We start from the raw sequence: 22500 nt of genomic DNA on the forward strand, positions 1-22500 counted from the left end.
CTAGTCCATCTGGCACTCTAGACATCTCTTTTACCTACTGTCTACATATTCCTGACCTATTGACTCAGATTCTTAGCCTCTTGCCCACTCTCAGGGAAACTCCCTAATTGATATATTTATCCTGCCCACATAGTTCACTGACCTCTTATCCTATAAATGACAGGTCCCTGTCTTCATGCCCTTAATTCACTCTAAGGATTAGTCTTCCTAGTTGCCAGATGCCCTTAAATCGACTTAAAGAATCCACTTCACATTTATTACAACAAATGTGCCAAACATAAGGGAAAACTTTCGTCTTAATAGTCATCTGATAAAACAAAAACAAACAGCATTAACAAAAAGTATTAAAAAGAGAGTGGTGATATAACTAGTTTAAGTGAGAAACAGGCAATTTTTGACAGAGTTGATAAGTACTAACAAGAAAGCAGACAAGACCAAATAGTTAACACCAAAGTGATAAACCAGTAAGAGGAAGAAACTAGCAGAGTGGCTAATGTCAAATGGGTAAAAGCCTGGATGTCAGTCCATTTCTTTATTTTTGCCTCTTGATAATAGCTATTAGCAGTTAATTCCCATTATTTCCCATTAAAGACAGGTCTATCATGTAACTTTTACCAAATATTTTTAGTTCAAAATCTTTTACTAATTCAAAGGCACAGCCCCTGCACATGTGGGGCTGTGCAGAGTTTCTGCAGCTGCTTCAAAATCTTGTTACTACTGGAATTTTACTGAATCTAGAATGCACCAGACTTTAAAAGATTTAAAACATTCTTCATTCTTAATGTCACTTTAATTCCTTTAATGGTGGTATTATTACAGAAAAAAAAAATGGCTAGTTACAAAGATAAAGCACTCTATGTATCAAGGGGAATCTGCACCATAGAGGACATGTATGCCCATTGTCCACAGCAACACTTTTGCAAAATAATGTTTCAGTTCTTCTCCTTCTCAACTAGTTTTTTTTGTGTGTGTGTGTTTTGTTGTTGTTGTTGTTGTTGTTGTTGTTGTTTGAGAAAGGCTGGAGTGCAGTGGCGCAATCTTGGTTCACTGAACCTCTGCCTCCCGGGTTCAAGCAATTCTCCTGCCTCAACTCAGCCTCCTAAGTAGCTGTGATTACAGGATCACGCTACCACATCCAGCTAATTTTGTGTATTTTTAGTACAGAAGGGGTTTCACCATGTTAGCCAGAATGGTCTCGATCTCCTGACCTCATGATCCGCCCACCTCGGCCTCCCATAGTGCTGGGATTACAGGCGGTGAGCCACCACACCCGGCCCTTCTAAACTAATTTTAAACAATAAAGACAGACATTTTCATCATATTACACACATGGTCCCCAACTTAGGTTGGTTCAACTTAGGATTTTTTGACTCTAGGATGGTCCTAAAGCAATATGCGTTCAATAGAAACCATACTTCACGTGCCCATACAACCATTCTGTTTTTAACTTTCAATAGAGTATTCAGGTCAGGCGCTGTGGCTCATGCCTGTAATCCCAAGGCAGGTGGATCACCTGAGGTCAGGAGTTCAAGACCAGCATGGCCAACACGGCAAAACCCCATCTCTACAAAAAAATATAAAAATCAGCCAGGTGTGTGGTACACCCTGTAATGCCAGCCACCCAGCAGGCTGAGGCAGGAGAACTGCTTGAACCCAGGAGACGGAGGTTGCAGTGAGCCAAGATCTTGCCACTGCACTCCAGCCTGGGTGACAGAGTGAAACTCTGTCTTTACCAAAAAAAAAAAAATTAATAGAGTATTCAATAAATTGCATGAGATATTCAACACTGTATTATAAAATAGGCTTTGTGTTAGAAGATTTTGCCCAATAATAGGCTAAGGTAAGTGTTCTGAGAATGTTTAAGAAAGGCTAAGCCAAGCTGATGTTGAGGAATATTTATAGTTATCACTGGTATTTAGCATCAAAATACTGAAATGTTCATCTGAAGCCAACCCTGGTAATCTGGCTAGAGAGTTTGGAGCTATGGCCAGAGGAGTCAAGCAATGGCCAGAAAAGTTAGCATCTTCAAACCCTAGAGTAATGACTCCATAGCAGCCTTGTGCAGCAAAAAATCTGGATGCCCCTCCTTTCTTAGACTGAGTCCCATTAGAGATCATTGAAGTCAGGAGATTCAGAGCCCTCTTACTTGACACTATGAGTACTGGTTCAGTTGATGGGGGAAAAAAATTAGTTAAAGAAATCACAAGAAAGAATACATTTACAGTCTAAACATTTTATTTAGCCTGGGTGCAGTGACTCACACCTGTTATCCCAGCATTTGGGGAGGCCAAGGCAGAAGGATCTCTTGAGCCCAAGAGTTTGAGACCAGGTTGGGCAACATAATGAGACCCCATCTTTATTTGTAAAACAAAAACAAAGCCATTTTATTTAAACATAAAACACAAACGTATATGCATTCATTTGTCCTTGGATTTAGACAGAAACAAGGACTTTAAGTTCTGCCTTATCTTACATAAATACCTTTGATATATCATCTACAATTTCTGCTTTCAACTTTTTTACTGCAAAAGTTCCCATTCCATTGAGTTACTATGAGGATAAAACGAGATGGTACTCTTGGGACATTTACATTCAGCACAGGTTTCCATTTTATGTATTAGGAAAAAAATGCCATATTGTAGTAATATTAGAAATAAGAAATAAGCTTACACCTCAGCCTCCAAAGTGCTGGGATTACAGGGATGAGCCATTGTGCCTGAACTTATACTTCGAATTTTGATTTTCCTGGACTAGCGATATAAAGTATGCTATGCTCTTGTGATGCTGGGCAGTGGCAGAAAGTGATCACAAGGGTAAACAATCTGTACTCTACAGTGCACTGTGTTGCTAGATGATTTTACCCAACTGAAGGCCAATGTAAGTGTTCTAAGAATGTTTAAGGTAGGCCAGGCTAAGCTGTGGTGTTCGATTGGTTAGATGTAACAAATGCATTTTCTACTTAATATTTTCTATTTACAAAGTATTTATCAGGCTATAACATCATAAGTCAAGCAGTTTTCATACATACATATATATATTTTCTGTAGCTTTTATTTGAACACAGTTTCTGACCACTTTAGATTCTTCCTGTCAAATTTAGAACAAGTCCCTTCTGATCACAAAATCCATTACTTAACCTCTTTCAAAAGATACTTCTTTTGTTAATCCTTTTTCCTTTCGGCTATTTATAGGTATATCATTAATCTGTATATAAAGTTATTATATAAGTAAAATATCATATATATTAATGATGTAAAACTTTTTTTATTTTTGAAATTTCAGGCCATTTTATCACCTAGTATCAAGAGACAATTTTTAAATTAACTTCCAATATATCTCCATAACTGTTTTCTACTGCTTATTTTATCTGTAAAATCTCAGTATGTCACTAGCATAATGCAGCTATATATGATCAAACATTTGTCAATGAGGATAAGCGCTTACATTTTTTAATACCAACAAATATTTTTAACACATCAACTAAAAACAAGAAACTAATCAAACATAGGATCATCCACGTTGTCCATAGCCACCACCAGCCACATGATGCCATCCTTATTTTTACTTCCATCTGTAGAACACTGTCATAATACACCAATTTGTGAGAACAGCAATAATAATAAACAAATTAACTTGGTTTGCAACATGAATGGTGACCTCTATAAAAGGGTGCCTTTATGCAATGGACGATCAACACAACAGTATTCGGTATCTGGCATTGCAACCATTTAACAGATTAAGAAACAATCAAATTGAGCTCAAGTGATTTACACCAAGATTAGGATCCAGAATTAGAATTCCAGAGTAACAGCTTTAATGTTACAGACACATTTCTTCCTTCATATAACAGGGATCTTTTCTTAGCTATGCTGTTTCACTCCAAGCTATTTTCCAAAACTCCCCTTTGGACCAGTAATCAAAAAGGTAGTGAAAAGAAGCTAAACAAGAAGCACAAATAATTAGTTGCATTGTGTGTTTATAAGTAGTTCCGATTCAAAATAAACTACTGTCTGTACTTTAGGAAAGTTACAAAAAGTTGCACACAGATAGATATAACATATAAAATTTACCCAAGAACTGCAATATATGGGATATATTGTGTGTCCCTTAGAGACAAATACATTTTAGATTCCATTTAAGGTGGATAAATTATTTTTTATGATATCTAAATTATTTGCTGTTTTTAGTGATCCGAATATATGTGATAAACCTGAGCAAATTAGAAACATCTAGGTCCATGTGTTTAACTTTTATAAATTTTAAATAATATAATATTTAAACATGATTTTTTCAGCTACAAACTGCAGAGGCTTACTTCAGCGACTATAACCATTAAAAGTAATGGATAAAGCTGGTCAGTAACTAAATTGATCACATCTCCCTGAAGGCCAAAAACCTAGAAGATGACAAAAGAGCTCAACATTTTCCAGCTGCTGAGGGGTAAAAGCTTTCAACATTTGGATGTATGCAGGCATCTTATTTTCCCAGGATTTCAAAGTCCACATGCAGGCTGCTGTTCAGCTATCATAAATGAGTAATTCAAGCAGGGCATGACTGCTTCTTATATTAACTTGATAAAGATGTTTCACTCTAAATGCATCAACAGTTGTGTTAAGTCATCCCTTTCACAGGCTGGCTGAGGCTTACTTATGCCATGCTTTGTTAACAACAAATCCAATAAAAAAGTTTTCTTCACTTCTGCATTTGTTATTCTAAGGCTAAAAATCAAGTTCTACTTAATAATTAACTCCAAGCTTATCCACATAAATTAAATTCAATCTAATAATCCCAATATCTAAATTTTAAAATTTTGTCTTAGAAAACAAAGCAGCAATAACAATCCAATATCTTATATTCTACAATCATTTAAAATTTTTAAATATGATTCCCTAATTAAACTTATCTGAATATTCTGAAATACTGTAGAGGAAAAACTACCTTACTACAAATATGTACCAAATACTTTTTAACAACAATTATACATTTTTTACTTTTATGGGAATATTGTCTTCAACTAATAATAATTACCATTTAAAACAAAACAATGTAAGCTAATTGAAAATATTTGCAATGCTAAAATAAGAATTTTCCACTCATGTGCAATTCTTTATCACTCAAGGCTTAAATATCAATCCTTCCTTGAGAGATCTTTCTAATATCATTCAGTCCTCCCTTCCCTTCAAATTAATCTCTTTTTCCTCTATTTTTGGATAGCAAAACTTCTCTCCCAATCAATTATATCATTTGTGAAAGTCAAATTAGAATTAATTGTATGTGTACATAGACCAGAGCCCTGTACTAAGTAACTTTCTATACCAGCCTCTAGAATGTAGCTAGCAGCCAATAAATAAAATTAAATAGAATTCAATGAATTGAATCATAAATTATTTAGGGTCTGAAATCTCCATAGCCTGTGCTCTTTCATGTAATGGTGAAGAATATGAGTTCTATATTCAAACTGCCTATGTTCTATGTAAAATGCTTAGAATAATTCCTGGCACGTAGAAAGAACTATTAGTATTATTAGATCTATTGCCTCTATTACCCTAAAGAAAACTTGGTTCTTGTTGCTTTCTTCCTCATTTCAGTAAAAGGCATTCTATTGTCCACCCAGCTCTTCAAATCCACACAGTGGGTGCTTGCCTACTGTGCTCTTTCCTTTGGCCAACATATTCAATTAATCACCTCCTGTAATTCCAACCCATTAATATCCCACAAATCTGTGTACTTCTCTCCATTGACATTACCATTTTTTCACTGCAACATATTCCTAACTTTTCTCATGGCCTCCTGTTATTTCTCCTCATCCACACTACTGCCTATGTTAGTTTCTAAAGCATAAATACAAAAAAAAAAAAGCCTTTTAACTATTCCCTTTGGCACTCAGTCCCCACCCTTTAAAACGACTTTCAAGGCCCTTTATAATCTGAGGCAGCTTTCTTATCTTATCAGGCACAAACTATTACCATTGATCCCATCCCATTCAAAGCTTCAATTACACAGAAATTATTTACAGTTTAGCCAAAGTTGACCAATTGTTTCTTCTCCAACCCTTAATTAAGGACTCATCTTAAGACATGACTTATTCCAGGAATCCTTTTCCAAGTCGCAAAGACTGGGTTAAGAATTTCTTTCAATGTGAACTCATAATATCTTGTTTTGTGGCATTCTTTGAATTACATTTTAAATGTCTACTTACCTGTATGTCTCTGTCAATGAACTACATATAAGCTCATTAATAAGAGTTAAAAGGGTCTTGTTCATCTTTATATCATAAGGATCCAGCACCAAGAAAATATGTGTTGAATGAATAAAGGAAACTACATGGTCATCTGAAAATAGCCATTTAAAGTAATATACATAATAAAAAGAACTCCAGACAACAAGAGTCAGTCTTATCTCCTCCACTCACTAGATGCTTAACTCTAATGACACTTGCCCAAATAAAATGTTTGCCTTTTCTTTTCTTCTGGACTAGAAATGATCTTGAAAGTCTCCCACTCAAAATATATGTATTTTTCTACACAGGATAAGTCATTATAACAAATCTTGTTTCTAGGATAACTGATGACTAATGATTTAACAGTATCAAACTGATTTTTTAAAAACTTACCAGTAACTTACTTTAATATTGCCTGTTCCTCCTTCACTCTTTCCTCTCCATTCAGTGGCTATTTATCACCCTGTCAGAGGTGATATATTTTGGCATGGTCACCTTCTTTCTTCCTGAAAAGATTATTCACTAAACTTTGCTTGTTTTTCATCAACTACAGCTCATTATTTCAGAAATTCTCATGCCCACATAGAAATGAATCGTCTTTATATTCTTGACTTTTCCTGTGTCTCTGTCAACCCTTATCCAGCTATCCCAAGGAAATGTTCTATTTCTCAACTTGAGCCCAAAGTAACACTAACCATAGCTAATAATTCTAAATAAAGCCCAAATCAAGAAGAGAGGAACTGACTAGAAGGGAAGGTAAAAACAAAAAAGAGTGGCAATATCATCAATGTCTAATGTCCTATTATAGATACACTGATAAATACCTAGATAGTGTCTCTATAGAAGTATATATTGCATTCTCCCAACTAAACCTATTTTACCTGAAGTAGATGATTTTAGATATTATTCAAATTTACTATTGTTCTTAACTCTCCCTGTAAGATTATTATCTAGACTATTAACTTCCACTAGTTTCCATTAAGAATGTGGAATATTTCAACGTCATCAAAGGTTTAACAAAAAAAGATTTCACGAGTTGACCTTGATTTCTTTTTCTCTTTCTCTTTCATTCATTCATTCATTCATTCATTCACTTATAGAGGCAGGGGTCTCACTATGTTGTCCAGGCTGGTCTCAAACTCCTGGACTCAGTGATCCTTCCACCTCAGCCTCCCAAAGTGTTGAGATTACAGGCATGAACTACCACACCCAGCTGAATTTGGAGTTTAACTATGACAATCAATATCTTTGTTCGTATGTCAAAATACATGCAAATAGTCAAAGAACTATTTTTCAAGTGAATATCTGGATCCTGGATCATAAGTCATTGAAGGTTCTTTTGTACTATCCCAGGTAGTTGACTAATGATAAAATTCCAACTATGCATCAAAAAGAAGACACATTTTATTTATAATTAGAAAACAATTATCAGAAAAATAAAGTTATTTTAGACATTTTAGTCACTAGACTAAAACAATTCAAAGAGAAATGCAAATTATGATTATCTTAAAATTTGGTATTTTATTCACATACACACTGAGATCCCTCCTACCTGCACCCCCAAAGCATCTTCAAAAATTGAGCTATAGACTCTGTGACTTTCAGGATACACATATTCTTTAATAATGAAATTTTATTTCATTATTAAAGGTTATATAAGAATTAAGTGGGCAAGAATACTATGTGTGAGCCAAATAACCATAATGATCTCTAAATAATTGGTTGAAAATTAGTAATTTTGGAGAAGAAATATTTTTTAATGTCTATTATGTTTGCAGAAAATATCAAAAAACATAGAAGAGTAAAAGTATGACTGGGAGTTGACCCATAATCCCATTAAGCACTGCTAATTACTATTAAAAGTAACTTTTTATAAATACATATATATATATGCATGCATATATTCATATGTATATATTGAAGAAATTTTACAAAACTGGAATCTTATATGTAGGTTTATACTTTTATTTTCTCACACAAGCTTTTAATATGAACATTTTCTTTTGACATCAAATATTTCCTACTGGCTAATTTCAAAGATATCCTTCTATGAATACACTGTTTTATTAGGTAACTTGCCTACTATTAGATAACAAAGATAATTTGTGATTAGCATAAATAAGCTGACATAAATACCCTTATACTTTAAATATAAGTCTTTCAAATGCATCTTGGATTACTCACTTGGGATATAGCTTTAGAAGTGGGATTATAAAAGATAACCACCCTTAAATTCTTCATACATTTTGCTAAATTGATTTTTAGAGATTCTGTACTAATTCATACACCTGCCAGACTTTTATGGAAGTACTCCTCTCATTATAAATTCCTCAGTTTTGTTTTATCATGTAGTAAACATTTATCAATTTCACAGGTAAAAAAATGTTAGTGTTTTAATATCGATTTCTTTGACTACTTGTTAATTTGAATTTTTTATGTGTTTTTGATCACTTGTGCTTCTTACTTTTGTCTCCTTTGGCCATTTTTCTATGGTGTATTTGTATTTTTATTATTTATCTACAATTGAGTTTTATACAACTTTGGCTATCATATTTTTCCAGATAGATATTTTCACAATATTTCAGATTTTATCTTTTAGTAGAAATTAGATGTCATTTTTAGATTCAAAGAAAGACTTCTGATAGTTTAAATAATACTATATTAAGTGTTTTATTCTCATAAAAAATAGAATAAATTAACTACTAAAATTAAAATATCATAATCAACAGAATGTTACTTTGGTGAGGCTTGGAAACTCTACTTTCATGTGTGTAGATAGCTACATATATCCATCTATCATAGATCATATCATAACTCATCATAGATAAGGAGATTATCTATCTATCTATACAGTATGGAGATATATATATACACACATACACATATATCTCCTTAATACCTAAAGCAACACCTAATCTACAATAGATAACTCAAATATTTGCCATACAAAAAAAGTATTTACAAGTTAGAACACATTATTTACTTAACTAAAACAAGATTAGAATATTTTATTTATTTATTTCATTAACAAAGCCTAAAACAAAACTAAAATGAGCCTTAATCTGGCAAGTTTCAGGTATTGGCAAAGCAGCTGGCTGAAAGGAACTTAGTACAGCAATATCTGAAAAATAAAACTCAAGTTAAGGTCGACAGAATTAGCCCAGAATTATCAGCAATCAATATTTCCTTTGTCTTTAAGAAACTGTTACTTCATTACTGCCCTCTGCCGGTGGTATCACTTCCCTTTAATTCTCCCACCACACATTAAACCTTCATAAAATTATTTCTGATCTGCCTCTATATTTAAACCACCTATAGCTAAAAATATCCTAGCCATCTGGAATTAAGTAAGACTTTTAGGAAATAAATTGTGCTTCACTGTAGAACTCTACATTGTTAAAAGCATACCCTTTCAGGTTATCTGATTCTGACTCTATGCTACTCTGCACCTTTCATTGCCTTTACACAATTTTACAAATCAGTAAATTATAGATAACTGATAGCAAAGCAAAATAATTCTTGACTGACGGTGGGCAAATTCTGTCAGGCAGAAGTTCAATTGATCTCATTTCCCCATTAAGGAAAAAACCAGTTTGCTCATTTCCAAATCTATTTTAATATTACTGATCAACAAATGCCTCTGTTTTTTAAATTCTCCTTTGATCTAGTTGTAACATATGCCTGGTACTCTCATTAATGATGAGTTAAATAAAATCTTTAGCACTTGTCTAACTTATATATCTATATGAGAGTTATGATTTTATATTTAAAAATTATTCTTTAACAGACTGAAGCCAGACTACATTTTTCCCCATAGAGCAATTCAGAAATGAAATATGTACCTGCAAACAATAGGGCTATGCCCAAATGGCAAAAAAAAATTTCCTTTGGACCAGCCTATATTTACTGAATACCTATCATACACTAGTTATGGTTCCCTGCCATTAGGAACTCCCAGCTTCATGGGGAAGGAATCCTACAAACAGTTAAGACTATTTGCAGCAGGATACAGTGAAAGTGCTATGGTTGTGCTTAGAAGGAGTAATTAATTGGGAAGGGAGGGGAGAGGAAAGGGATGGGGAGGAGGAAGGGCAAAAGTCAGAGGGAGGTGAAAATAAAACAGATAGATCCTTAGTAAAACACTTAAACTCTCACATATTAACAGACAACTGAGTCTCACTTGCAAAACAATGCAATGGTATAAGAATGATTCCCATGTATACCAGACTGAATAAAAGGAATGCAAAGGCTGTCAGTAGAATGAGGTTTTTTCTAGAGGGGATAGAACAACTAGGAGAAGGGGCAGGTAGCAAAGACTGATGTGCATTTCACCCCTAAGCGTTTTGTAAAGCAACTCCTATGGGTTCACTACAGCTTCTACTCCTCTTTTGGCCTATATGAAAGCTACTATACAGCCAACTTCAAAATCTGCACAGGATCACAAGGTTAATGTCATTGGATCTTAAACACAAAAGCTATGAGTTGCAAAAATAAAAACTCCCATAGAAAACATATTATATTCTAAGTAGAAAATAAAGTAATAATGGTACCTTTTTGATCCATATAAAACATACTTTAGAGAAATTATGAGACAGTCCATATTTTCTAGTCAAGTTCACCTGCAGCCCAGTATACAACCCAAATACTTTTTGTATATTAATTTACTACTTATTAATGAAGCTACTATTTACTCTCAATGCCAGTTTACTTTTACTATACAAGCAGTAAAAAATGCAAAAAATTTGACCTTGTGCTATATAAATGAGGAAAACCGGTTACCCTTAAGGCTCAAGGGATTTCTCCCTCTGGCTTCCTTCCAGAATCTGGGACCTTTCAAAGGAAGCAAGCGAAGTAATTTCCTGTTGCTATTGCAACTGTTCCTGACTCCTCACATCATAGCTTCCAGGGTGTATTTCAGTGTGGAAGGAGAATAACGAAACTATGTAAAGGATTTGCTCCTAGCTTCAGAAATGCATAATCATAGGTTTGCACATTTTTACCTTGAGACAAAATTTAAAGTAGATACCACTAGCTGGGATGTCGAGATTAAGCAAGGAAAAGAAAGGACTGAGAGAAAAACCTTGCATTTTCAATGACTGGTTAATATAGGGTACTATTTTGAACAGAATAATTAATACTTAAAATCCACGTTATGCTTTAAAGTTTACAATGTATTTGAGGATACAGTATTTAATTTAATCTTCACAGCAATCTTAGTAAGCAGATAAGAGTATCTCCATTTTATAGATGACAAATCAACACTAGGCCAGGCGCTGTGGCTCACGCCTATAATCCTAACACTTTGGGAGGCCAAGGTGGAAAGATCGCTTGAATGTAGGAGTTCAAGACCAACCTGGGCAACATTGTGGGACTCTGTCTCTGCAAAAAAAAAAAAAAACACACACACACACAAAATTTAGCCAGGTGTGGCGGCTCATGCCTGTAGTCCTAGCTATTCGGGAGACTCAGGGAGGAGGATCTCTTGGGCCCAGGAGGTAGAGGATGAAAGCACCACTGCACTCCTTCCTGGATGACAGAGTAAGATCCTATCTCAAAATAAAGTAAAGAAAAAAAGAAACCAATACTCAGAAAGGTTTACTTCCTCAAAGTAACATAATTTATAATGGATGAAGCTGAACCCAAAACATGAGCCTTTATATCATTCATTCATGCAGCTGTAGTTGTTTACATGCTTACTCCTCATTAGAAGTTGATTCACTGTAGAAACTTTGATGCATCATTGTAGTTCTACGCACAAAAAATATGCAATACTTGTTAGATGAATGAATGATTATGCTAAAAAAGTAGAGCAATAAAAATAGGAGAATGGCAAAGTAATACTGCAAGGTGGTGCTTTAATAAAGATAAATTTGAAAATCAACTACAACACAAAGTAATTTCATGATTTGAAAAAAGAAAAAATATTTTAAACGTGTATATATATATATGCTTTGTTTTGTGTAAACATTTAAATATACACCTGTATTTAAATATCTGTTAATTCCCTTAGTTACTATCCTAGCTAGAACCTGACATCTCTAGTACCTGAAAATATTGTTTTTACAATAAAATATTTATTAAACTTTTTGGGAAAAAAAATTAAAATGCATATGACAAAGAGTTTACCATACCTTTCGTCTTATGTTTGCATCTCTAAATGGTAAAAAATCAATATAATTTAAGAAATTAGTAGGATAAACTATCTGCACTAGAAATGTAACATTTTCAAAAGGCAATGTCCTTACAATTATCATAATCCTTTAGAAATTGCTTGCATTATGATTAAAAAGTACTTACGTCCTACGTTCCCACAACTAGTTCGTGTGGTAAAGAAATCAGTAAACTTACTTTTATGCGTAACATCTTTAACATTTGCTCCCCTTTCTGGGCTTGTGATTAAATGTAACATTTTGAAATCCCAAAGTTCTGAGAAAAGCATAAATCCTTGTCTCACAGCTGCTGTTTGACTGTGGAAACACATGCATTTTCTTTTCAAGCATCTACCATCAAAACTCCCAAAGGGCTTGGACTGGAGAACACCTGCATCTCTTCATTTAGTTCCAATAACAGAGCCTAAACTCCAAAATTACAAAAATAGACGCTCTGTTCAGCTGTAGTTACATTTTGCCCCTAATTCCCGTGAACAAAAATGCTAGGAGCATGAAATCATTCAGGCAAGCTCTGTCATCAAGAGGATAAGATTTTTTGCACCAGAAGCCCAGTGGGAACATGATAGAAAACTGGCAACAATTACAGATAAAGTACATAGTAAAGTCCTCAGGGAGGAAAGAGGAAATGTAATAAGATAGATGGGTATAATTTTTACACATTTATGCCCAAACCACAAATGTGAATTGTCTTTAATTGCTACAATATATAAGCATTCTTACTCATGTGTTCTGTCAAAAATACTAAACATATAACTTCAAGGCAATTCGCTTATTTCTACATTAGGAGCAGAATTTTTTGAAACCAAAACAGACATTCTCTACAAACTACAACTTACAATATAAAATACTGTCTCCATTTTTAAAACTCCTAAACAATATATTCTAAACAACCAACTCCAAATGGTGAAACAAAAGAGTGTGTCTGTTTGCTGGTATGTTTTAATCAAGAGAAAGAACTACCTCCCAATGTAACAGTAAATTTACAGAGATTAGAATTGTAATTGTGGCTTTCCTTTCCAATAGCAATGATCAAAAGTTTCCCGTGTTTGATGAGTAAAATTTTAAATTATTTTTAATTTATTACAATTTGGTAAAGTTAAACATTTTATATTACTTAATTCTGAAACAAATTATACAAGATAATACAAAGACTGGTTTACATTGGCATTACATTTAAAGATACTTTAAGAAGAACACTTATTTTAAATTATTTTAAAATAACATCACAATCATAAATCTACTTTTCTTACCTTACTAAAAACCGTTATTTTTAGTTTCATTATATTAAAAGTAAAAATAGTATGTGCATTTGAATTGCACAACTGACTACAGCTAAGCAGATACTTTAAAAGGTATCCACGGCCGGGCGCAGGGGCTCAAGCCTGTAATCCCAGCACTTTGGGAGGCCGAGATGGGCAGATCACGAGGTCAGGAGATCGAGATCATCCTGGCTAACATGGTGAAACCCCGTTTCTACAAAAAAAATACAAAAAAACTAGTCGGGCGTGGTGGTGGGCGCCTGTAGTCCCAGCTACTCGGGAGGCTGAGGCAGGAGAATGGCGTAAACCTTGGAGGCGGAGCTTGCAGTGAGCTGAGATCACGCCACTGCACTCCAGCCTGGGCGACAGAGCGAGACTCCGTCTTAAAAAAAAAAAAAGGTATCGTCTTCGTTAATGGTGGACCAAAATCAATTAGGTGAAATTTCATAGAAATAAGTATAAAGCTTTCCACGTAGGTTCATAAACTAATGTAGACATATAAAGTATGTAAAAATGTCTTAAGAGTAGTTCGTGTGAAAAAGATCCACGGTTTCCAAGTAGCATACAAACTCAAGACAAGTAGCAACTGAATAGAAGTCCCCTATACAAATCTGAGAAGTACATATATTGTACTTTGTGGTATGTGGAGGACAGTGTTAAATTTTAGAGTAACATTTTAAAGAAGACATTTTCAAACATGTAGTGGAAGTAGTCGGTTTGACAATCTGAAGACAAATCATATGATGTTTTACCTAGGATATTTAATTGGTGGAGTGGTAGAAGCTTTTATAAAACATCAACCTTGTGCAGGGAAGAAAGAAGGCAGAATTGAGGTAGTGCTGAAATTGACAGTATTAAAAGGGAAATAGTGCCATTAATTAAAAGAGTGAATAATGAAGCATGAAATAGGGAATAAAAAATTATACTGAGTTTAGTTTTGAATGTATTTGGACCATTAAAATATCCAAAGAAAATATTTAAGAAGTAGCTGAAATTTGCAGTCCAGATCTCAAAAGAAAATAAATGGACAGAAAGATATAAACTTATGGTTGGTTGCTGAAAACAGAAGTATTGATTAGATCATTCAGATACAAAGACAGGGTCAATAATATAATCTTGGTAACAACCTACATTTAAGGAACAGAAAAAAGAAACATCTTTGAGGAGGGAAACAAAGCAAGGAAAACCAAGAAATGACATTGTTCTGGTGTCAAGAATTGTGAGGGACCTAAGACCATGCACTACCACAGTTTCAAGAAGGCTGCAGAAGACAAAGATCTCAAGTCACAAATAAGGACGTTATTACCTATGGCACAGGAAGCAACACCAGTATCAACATATTTGCATCTGTTCCCTTTGCCCACAAGTCTCACAGAGGGGATGGTATGCAGGTTTCTTCAGATGGCTGCCTGTACATGCAGTGAATTACGTAACAGGAGATGAACCCTAAGTTAAGAAACCAAATGTTTTATAACAGTAAGCATGCTTTCTCTTTGCTCCAGAATGAGACATGATATTTGTCTTCCAAGGCTGTTCACTATAAGAACATCTTTGAATAGACAGTCCAGAACAAAGGGCAGTCAGCACCTCCATTCACAAGAAGTGCAAAAACAAAAAAGACCTATCGATCAGGGGGTCCCCAACCCCTGGGTCATGGACCCGTACCAGTCCATGGCCTGTTAGGAACTGGGCCACACAGCAGAAGGTGAAGAGTGGGCAGGCAAGCAAGCATTAATGCCTGAGCTCTGCCTCCTGTCAGATCAGCAGCAGTATTAGATGCTCATAGGAGCACAAAGCCTGTTGTGAAATGCGCACGCAAGGGATCTAGCTTGCACATTCCTTATGACAATCTAATGCCTGATGATCTGAGGTGGACAAGTTTCATCTGGAAACTATCCCCCACCACCCAAGTCCTTTGAAAAATTGTCTTCCATGAAACAGGTCCCGGGTGCCCAAAACAGTTGAGGACCACTGCTATAGAGACTTGTCTCTGAACACTTAGAAGCCAAGAGAAACTAAGGATTGAATAGAAAGGGTATGATCAACCATAGCAGTAAATGCTGGAGACTAAAGAGGATGAATACCAAATGAAAGGAAGGGAAAAAAAGGTAAGAAAGGTAAAATAATATGTGTTGTCAGGTATGTTTCAGGCTGATACATTATTTCATGTCATTTATAAGAATAAAATCAGACCAGTAAATGGAAGTTACAGTCCAGTGAATAAATAATCTAATAGTAATTAGAACTATCTTACAGAGGAAGATATTGGTAGATATTTTCTCTAGTGGTAGATACATGCAGAAGGAAAAGGAAGAGGAAGAAGAAACAGAAATAGAGAAAAGAAAAGGAGGCTAACATGTATTAAGAACCTACTATTTAATCTGTCAAATTTACACCCTTGAACATCTGTCATAAATGTTCATTCATTTATTCATTCATTCAACAAATGATTTCTCATGCATTCTTTGTGCATTAATCAATGACAGGCCCTGGAGATAAAATGGTAAGCAACCAGTGATTAATTCTGCCCGCATGGAACTTACTGTCAAGTGGTAAAGACATATATAAATATACACCATCTTAACAGCTATGAAAGAATGTAAAAGAGGTACTTAATTAAATTGAGTGGCATGGGAGAGAGTAGGGAAAAGGCAGTCACAGAAGGCTTCCTTGGATAAATAGTAGTTGAGCTGAGATCTTGAGACTGAGCTGGAAATAAACAGGTATAAAAAGGGTAAGGATGGTTGTGAGAATCCTAGACAGAAAAAACAGTACATGTAAATACATAACCACCACAGAGGACATCAAAAAAGGCCAGCAGAGCTAGAGCAAATAGAGAGCAGGAGACATATAAACAGAACTCCTAACACTGGCTTAGAAATTGAAATGACGGGCCAGGCGCAATGGTTCATGCCTGTAACCCCAGCACTTCGGGAGGCTGCGGTGGGTGGATCACAAGGTCAGGAGACTGAGACCATCCTGGCTAACACAGTGAAACCCCGTCTCCACTAAAAATACAAAAAATTAGCTGGGCATGGTAGCGGGTGCCTGTAGTCCCAGCTACTTGGGAGGCTGAGGCAGGAGAATGGCATGAACCCGGGAGGCGGAGGTTGCAGTGAGCCAAGATCATGTCACTGCACTTCAGCCTGGGTGACAGAGCGAGATTCCGTTTCAAAAAAAAATTGAAATGATGGCCTAAATTCTTTTGATTCTAAGCTGATAGTAATTCATGGTCATTTTATATCCCTAAATAGCAGACACTTCAAAATTTATTTACACATTAATACCATGATTAACAAAGACTCAGAACTCTTTAGCAAGCAGAACCTGCTATGAATCATACGGAAAATATAGCATAAGAAGAGCCAAAGTCTATAATAAAAAGACAAGGGAGTCCAGGCACAGTGGCTCATGCCTGTAATCTCAACACTTTGGGAGGCTAAGGCGGGTGGATTACATGAGGCCAGGAGTTCAAGAGCAGCCTGGCCAACATGGTGAAACCCCGTCTCTACTAAAAATACAAAAATTAGCCAGACGTGGTGGTGCGCCTCTGTAAGGCATGAGAATCATTTGAACCCAGGAAGCGGAGGTTTCAGTAAACTGAGATCATGCCCACGGCACTCCAGCGTGGGCAAGTTCTGTCTCAAAAAAAAAAAAAAAGGAGGGGAAGAAAAATATTTAGAACCCCATTTTTATTTTTATTTATTTTTGAGACAGGGTTGCATTCTGTCACCCAGGCTACAGTGCAGTATGCGACCTTGGCTCATTGCAACCTCTGCCTCCCAGGCTCAAGTGATCCTTCCACCTCACCCTTCCCAAAGTGCTGGGATTACAGAGATGAGACACTGCACCTGGCAGAATCTATTTTTAAATGTTTTACATATATCAGTTATAGTCACCAAGTGCTTCTACCTACGAAGGAACCAGAGAAGCATATATTTCCCTATTTGACCTGTTGTATCTATACAAAACTAAGAAATGTGACATTAAATGGTTCCCCTGAGTAGTAACCATAAATACAGAATGTGTGCTGGCACATTGTATTCTAATCAGAGCATTCAGCTCCTTTGCTGTTAATCAGAGTTTGTCAAGTACAGAATGCAATCAAGGAGGGAAGAGGGGTAAGTGTAAAGGGAATTGCTGAAACTTCAAAGTCAAAGCAATGCTATAAGATGACAGTGTGGCTCTTTTGACAGTGCTTAATATAAAGTAAAAAAGGAGATCCTTTACATTAGGAACTTTTAAGACTGAAGGATGCAGTGTTCAGTAAGGTGGATTCTAAGGTTAAAAGAGAAAATGATAAACAGCCCAACACCCAACATGGTGGGAAAATGTACAGTTAGAAGTTCCAAGTTCTAGTTCAAAGTCTGACTTGCTAGGCAATTGGAGAAGTCATTGAACTTCTAGGCATCTATTTCCTCCTCTGCAAGACACAAATTATATTTTCTCTGCCTAAAACAGTTTTGATTTGTAAGCAAATAAAATAATTTACACAAATGTGATTTTTTAATTGTAAAGTACTGTTTCTATGAGTTTTACTAATACCATTAATATTTCTTTCCGTCATAATTCCAAATCCCCATTAATAAAGCTGTCCATTCCCTCACATTCTCAAATCACAGTCAAAAGGCTGCTTAGGTAATTAGCTCCTCTAAAAACTCACTTTCTAATTGACTTTTACATAGCATCTGCAACATTTGCTGGTCCCCAGTTTAACCATCCATCCCCCTCAATTTAAGTATATGCACAAGGGGCAGCTGTCTTCCACACGTCATGCCATGACCCTAAAAAAGCCAGTTAGTATGATCATCATTCAAATTCTATAAGCTCATGGGAAAAGTTCATTAACAACCTCACCTAGACATCTATCTGTGAAAACACAAGCAGAGACCACTCATGCTTCCCTTTAACTGTTCACCTAAAAGATTTAACCACCTAACATCTTTTTCTTCCCTTAAGCCTCTGGAAAGATTCCTGTCTCTATTCCATTATGCTTCAACTTCAAAAACCAAAGGAAAGTAAATGTAATCATCAGTTACTTGCTTATTCATTCAATAAGTATTTATTGTTAGCTTATGTACCAGGTACTGGTCTAGACACTGGGAATACAACAGTGACCAAAAAGAGACAAAACATCCTGCACAAATGAAGCATAAAATTCTAATAGCAGGGGAAACAATCAACATTATAAATCATTAACATATATAGTATGGTAGATTCTGATAAGCACTAAGGAAAACAAAAGAAGTATAGAGAAATAAGAAATGTCAATATGTGTGTAGGAGACAGAGAGAGAAATTTAGATACAATGGTCAGGAAAGTACTTGCTGAAAGTATAATATTTTAGTAAAGTCTTGAAGGACTGTTAATGAATTATTAAATTTTTCATTTAAGATTTACTTATGATTTGTCTATAACATCAGTCATACTCACATACACATCCAATTTAAATCTTGTTACAAGAACATAAGATTAATCCAAATTATTTTAAAACTGGCATAAAAATAGTACTTATTAGCACTCTAAACCATACCATAAATACCTAAGCCATGAATGTGGGTGGCAGTTCTAGGGTGGATGAAAAATTTAAATTTAAAAATGCCCCAAATAAACTATGTGAATGTAGTTTTAAGTTAAAATATATTACATTTTAGGTTTAAAACATACCCAAAGGAAAATTTTCAAAGCACTAAATACATGATCACATTAAAATTTTACACACAAATCCATAAACATACACTAATGTTGCAGATTAGGTGAATTTCCTTAACAGCAAGAAAAAGTTAAAACTTTATAAATATTATAGGTGTCACAGATAATTTTTCTTATACCAGTTTACTTTTAGAGCCATATAAAAAGTTAAAACCACAAATAAAATTTTGTGACCCTAGAAATGCATTTAAATTACAAAAGATAATATAAATATTGTTAGAAGGACAGATTATTTAAATACACTCAACTTATTAATTTATTTTAATTGTATATACGGTAAACCAAAAATTAGGTAAGAATTTTCTTCAATGGCAAGATTCTAGTAAGATTAATCTCTTCTTAGGTATCAAAATTGTAACTGAATGGTCTGGTCATTTTAGTATCATCTTAGGTTTATTATTTGAAAACAAAAATTATTATATGGGTAATTCTATAAAGAAGTTTACCAAACAATATATTTAAGGAACATGATTAAATAGGCATTAACAAAGCCATGATATTTATCCACCAATTCCTTCTTCCTATAACCATGTTAGACAAACCACATAGGCCAAATCTGGCCCACTTCCTGCTTTTATAAATAAAGCTTTATTGAAACACAGTCACATCCATTCATCTAAGTCTCGTCTGTAGCTATTTTTGTGCTACAACAGCAGAAATAGTTGAGAAAGAGACTGTATGGGCCATAAACCCTAAAATATTAGCTGTCAGGCCCTTTAATAAAGTGTTTACCAATCCCTGCCTTAAGACATTGGTAAAATCTTTTCTCTACAGCGACAGCCCTACTTTGGATCCTGGAGTCATCCTCTAGTCATTCGTTCTTTAACCCATTCTTACTAGGCTGAAATCTTATTTTTGAGGTGTGCTGTCCTTAGAAGCATGCTGACAGACAGCATCCTTAGACTCACCTTTCAAATACTAATTTCCAGTTATCAGTGTGGATGCCACTCAACTGCAAATATTACCATGATATATTCATCTTTCAAATGTTTTGTGTCCCTCTATATATTCACTTGTGTACTGCTTTATTCAATATTCACCTCTACATAGTCTCTGCTCAGTTAATTGCAAATCTTTTCATAGTTTCTACTTGAACATACTAGTGCTGAACACACTTTCAATAAGCTACAGTAGTTATTGAATAATGTTAATGAAGCTCTACTCTTAAGCAACTATTTGAAACTACTCACTAGCCAGTTATTTCTAGAGAGAAAATGTGGACCACCTATCTTTTAAAACAAATGTCTATATTACTATCATGTTGCTAGCCTCATTGACTGAACACCCTGACTTTGCTAACCACACACTGGCTAAGTGAATTCATGGCTGATAGTGATCTCTACCTATCATACATTTTTCTTTTCTCAGTCTTCATTGATCCTTCTGATACCTCCTCTCAACATGAGAGGTATAGCTCTGCTATTACGGTGTAGAATAAAATGAAATAGATTCTATTCAAAGTGCTACCAGGAAAAAAAAAAAAAAAACTCTAAAAAATGAGATAATGGCCTCTGAGATTTTTTTCTCAGTTCTACCATCAAATCTTTTCATTCCTAAAAAATTATAGAAGGTAAAAACACCTAATTTACACATGACAAACTGTGGGTTACAAAGTGCTACTATCCCTAGAAAGTCTGCATTATAATGATATGCTATATTTTAAAACTCAGTTGTTCCTTATATAGGTGAATCTGAAGTTAACCACTATACATACAGCTAAATTCTCTCATATAAATAAAATCATTATTATTTATAAACACATTCCAATTAACAAAAGTGATACAAAAATTCTTAATCTGAATTTTGAAAAAGCACAACTGCAGAGAAAGCCAATTGACAAAAATAGCTAAAAAAAAAAAAAAAATACCAATTTTAAAAGCCTTTCTGGGAAAAATAATGCAAAATAAGGGAATAATGATAGGTTTGTACTTACCAGAATTGTGGCAGTAGTCAATATATTGTGGAACTTGGATTGTGAAGGCCATCAAATCTGGAGCTAAGAGAGACTCTGGCTTTCTACTCTCGTTGAGCCACTTGGTGCCATGAAGGTCTTTAGTGTCGGAAGGACCCTGAAGCAAGGGAATCAACTTCTCTTTTCCACTATCAACTGAAAAGAAATATTTGTAAGACAATAACAAAAATAAAACATGAGTCACTTGAGAATGTTTGATTTTAAAATATACTAACACCATAATATAACATTTCTATTTAATTTGATATTAGCTATACATTTAATTATACTGAGTTTCATAACATGTAAAGCATTTTTAACTCTTAAGTTTTCGTATTTGCTAATGAATGCAGAACATGTCCAGAAAAGGTTATAAAAGGAAACAACACACTGTCTTCTAAAAATTAAATGAAATCTGGACCTTTATAAACTTACCTTAAAATCACTTTGCACTGAAAAAAATCACAAATAGTTTTAAAAATATATTATGAAATAAAATATTGGTAGGAAGGTAAAGTCATTTGCAACCAAAATTTAAAAACAATTGGGTCTCCTATTTAATTATATTATAATAACAACTTTTTAATTTAAGTGTCTTTTATATATGTGTGTGTATATATATATACACACACACACATATATATATACACACACACACGCACACACACACCTCCTATTCCCCCAAAAAGTATAATAAACAATCCTTTTTCTCCCTCATAATCATTCATAAAACTCAGCATTTTTCCCTAAATAAAAATTAATTTGTTAAAGTCAAGAAGTATCATCCTGGTACAATTAGAAAAATTTCTAAGTAAAAATTTAAAATGTCTGATTCACAGAAACAATGAGTAAATTCTTGTTTCAGTAACGTTCCTTGTAAAATGCAAGGCCAATTCTCCTATACAGGCAATAAAGTTTTACACGGTCCAGCTGCACATACCTGGGGCTTTGGCACAAATTTTTATTGATCCCATGGTCCCAGAGGCACATTTGACCAATGATGTGCTGCAGTACTTCAATTCAACATTCTGGATTGAGCCTTCAAGAGTTGGCAGGAGATTCTTAGATTTCACACCTAATAAAAGAAAACTGCAAATGTACTAGCCGATTGAATTTAAATAATTTTTATACTCCTTCACCAAGGCATTTAAACTTAATTATACTTTAACTATCTACCTCAGATGTTCT

The 22500-nt window shown here is 34.6% G+C and overlaps 1 protein-coding gene across 1 annotated transcript in view; it reads right to left on the reverse strand.

The window, feature by feature from the left end:
• The window catches only part of LOC113224949 (vacuolar protein sorting-associated protein 13B-like), a 753925-nt gene that overhangs the window by 579863 nt on the left and 151562 nt on the right, over positions 1 to 22500 (reverse strand). Inside the window, exons 7-8 of the mRNA XM_026454950.2 lie at positions 22253 to 22387; positions 21295 to 21468 (exon numbers count right to left, since the gene is read on the reverse strand). Coding sequence (XP_026310735.2) covers positions 21295 to 21468; positions 22253 to 22387 — 309 coding nt within the window. The remainder of the gene's footprint in view (positions 1 to 21294; positions 21469 to 22252; positions 22388 to 22500) is intronic.

The sequence above is a fragment of the Piliocolobus tephrosceles genome, chromosome 7 (genome assembly GCF_002776525.5).
Source record: "Piliocolobus tephrosceles isolate RC106 chromosome 7, ASM277652v3, whole genome shotgun sequence".
Lineage (NCBI taxonomy): Eukaryota > Metazoa > Chordata > Mammalia > Primates > Cercopithecidae > Piliocolobus > Piliocolobus tephrosceles.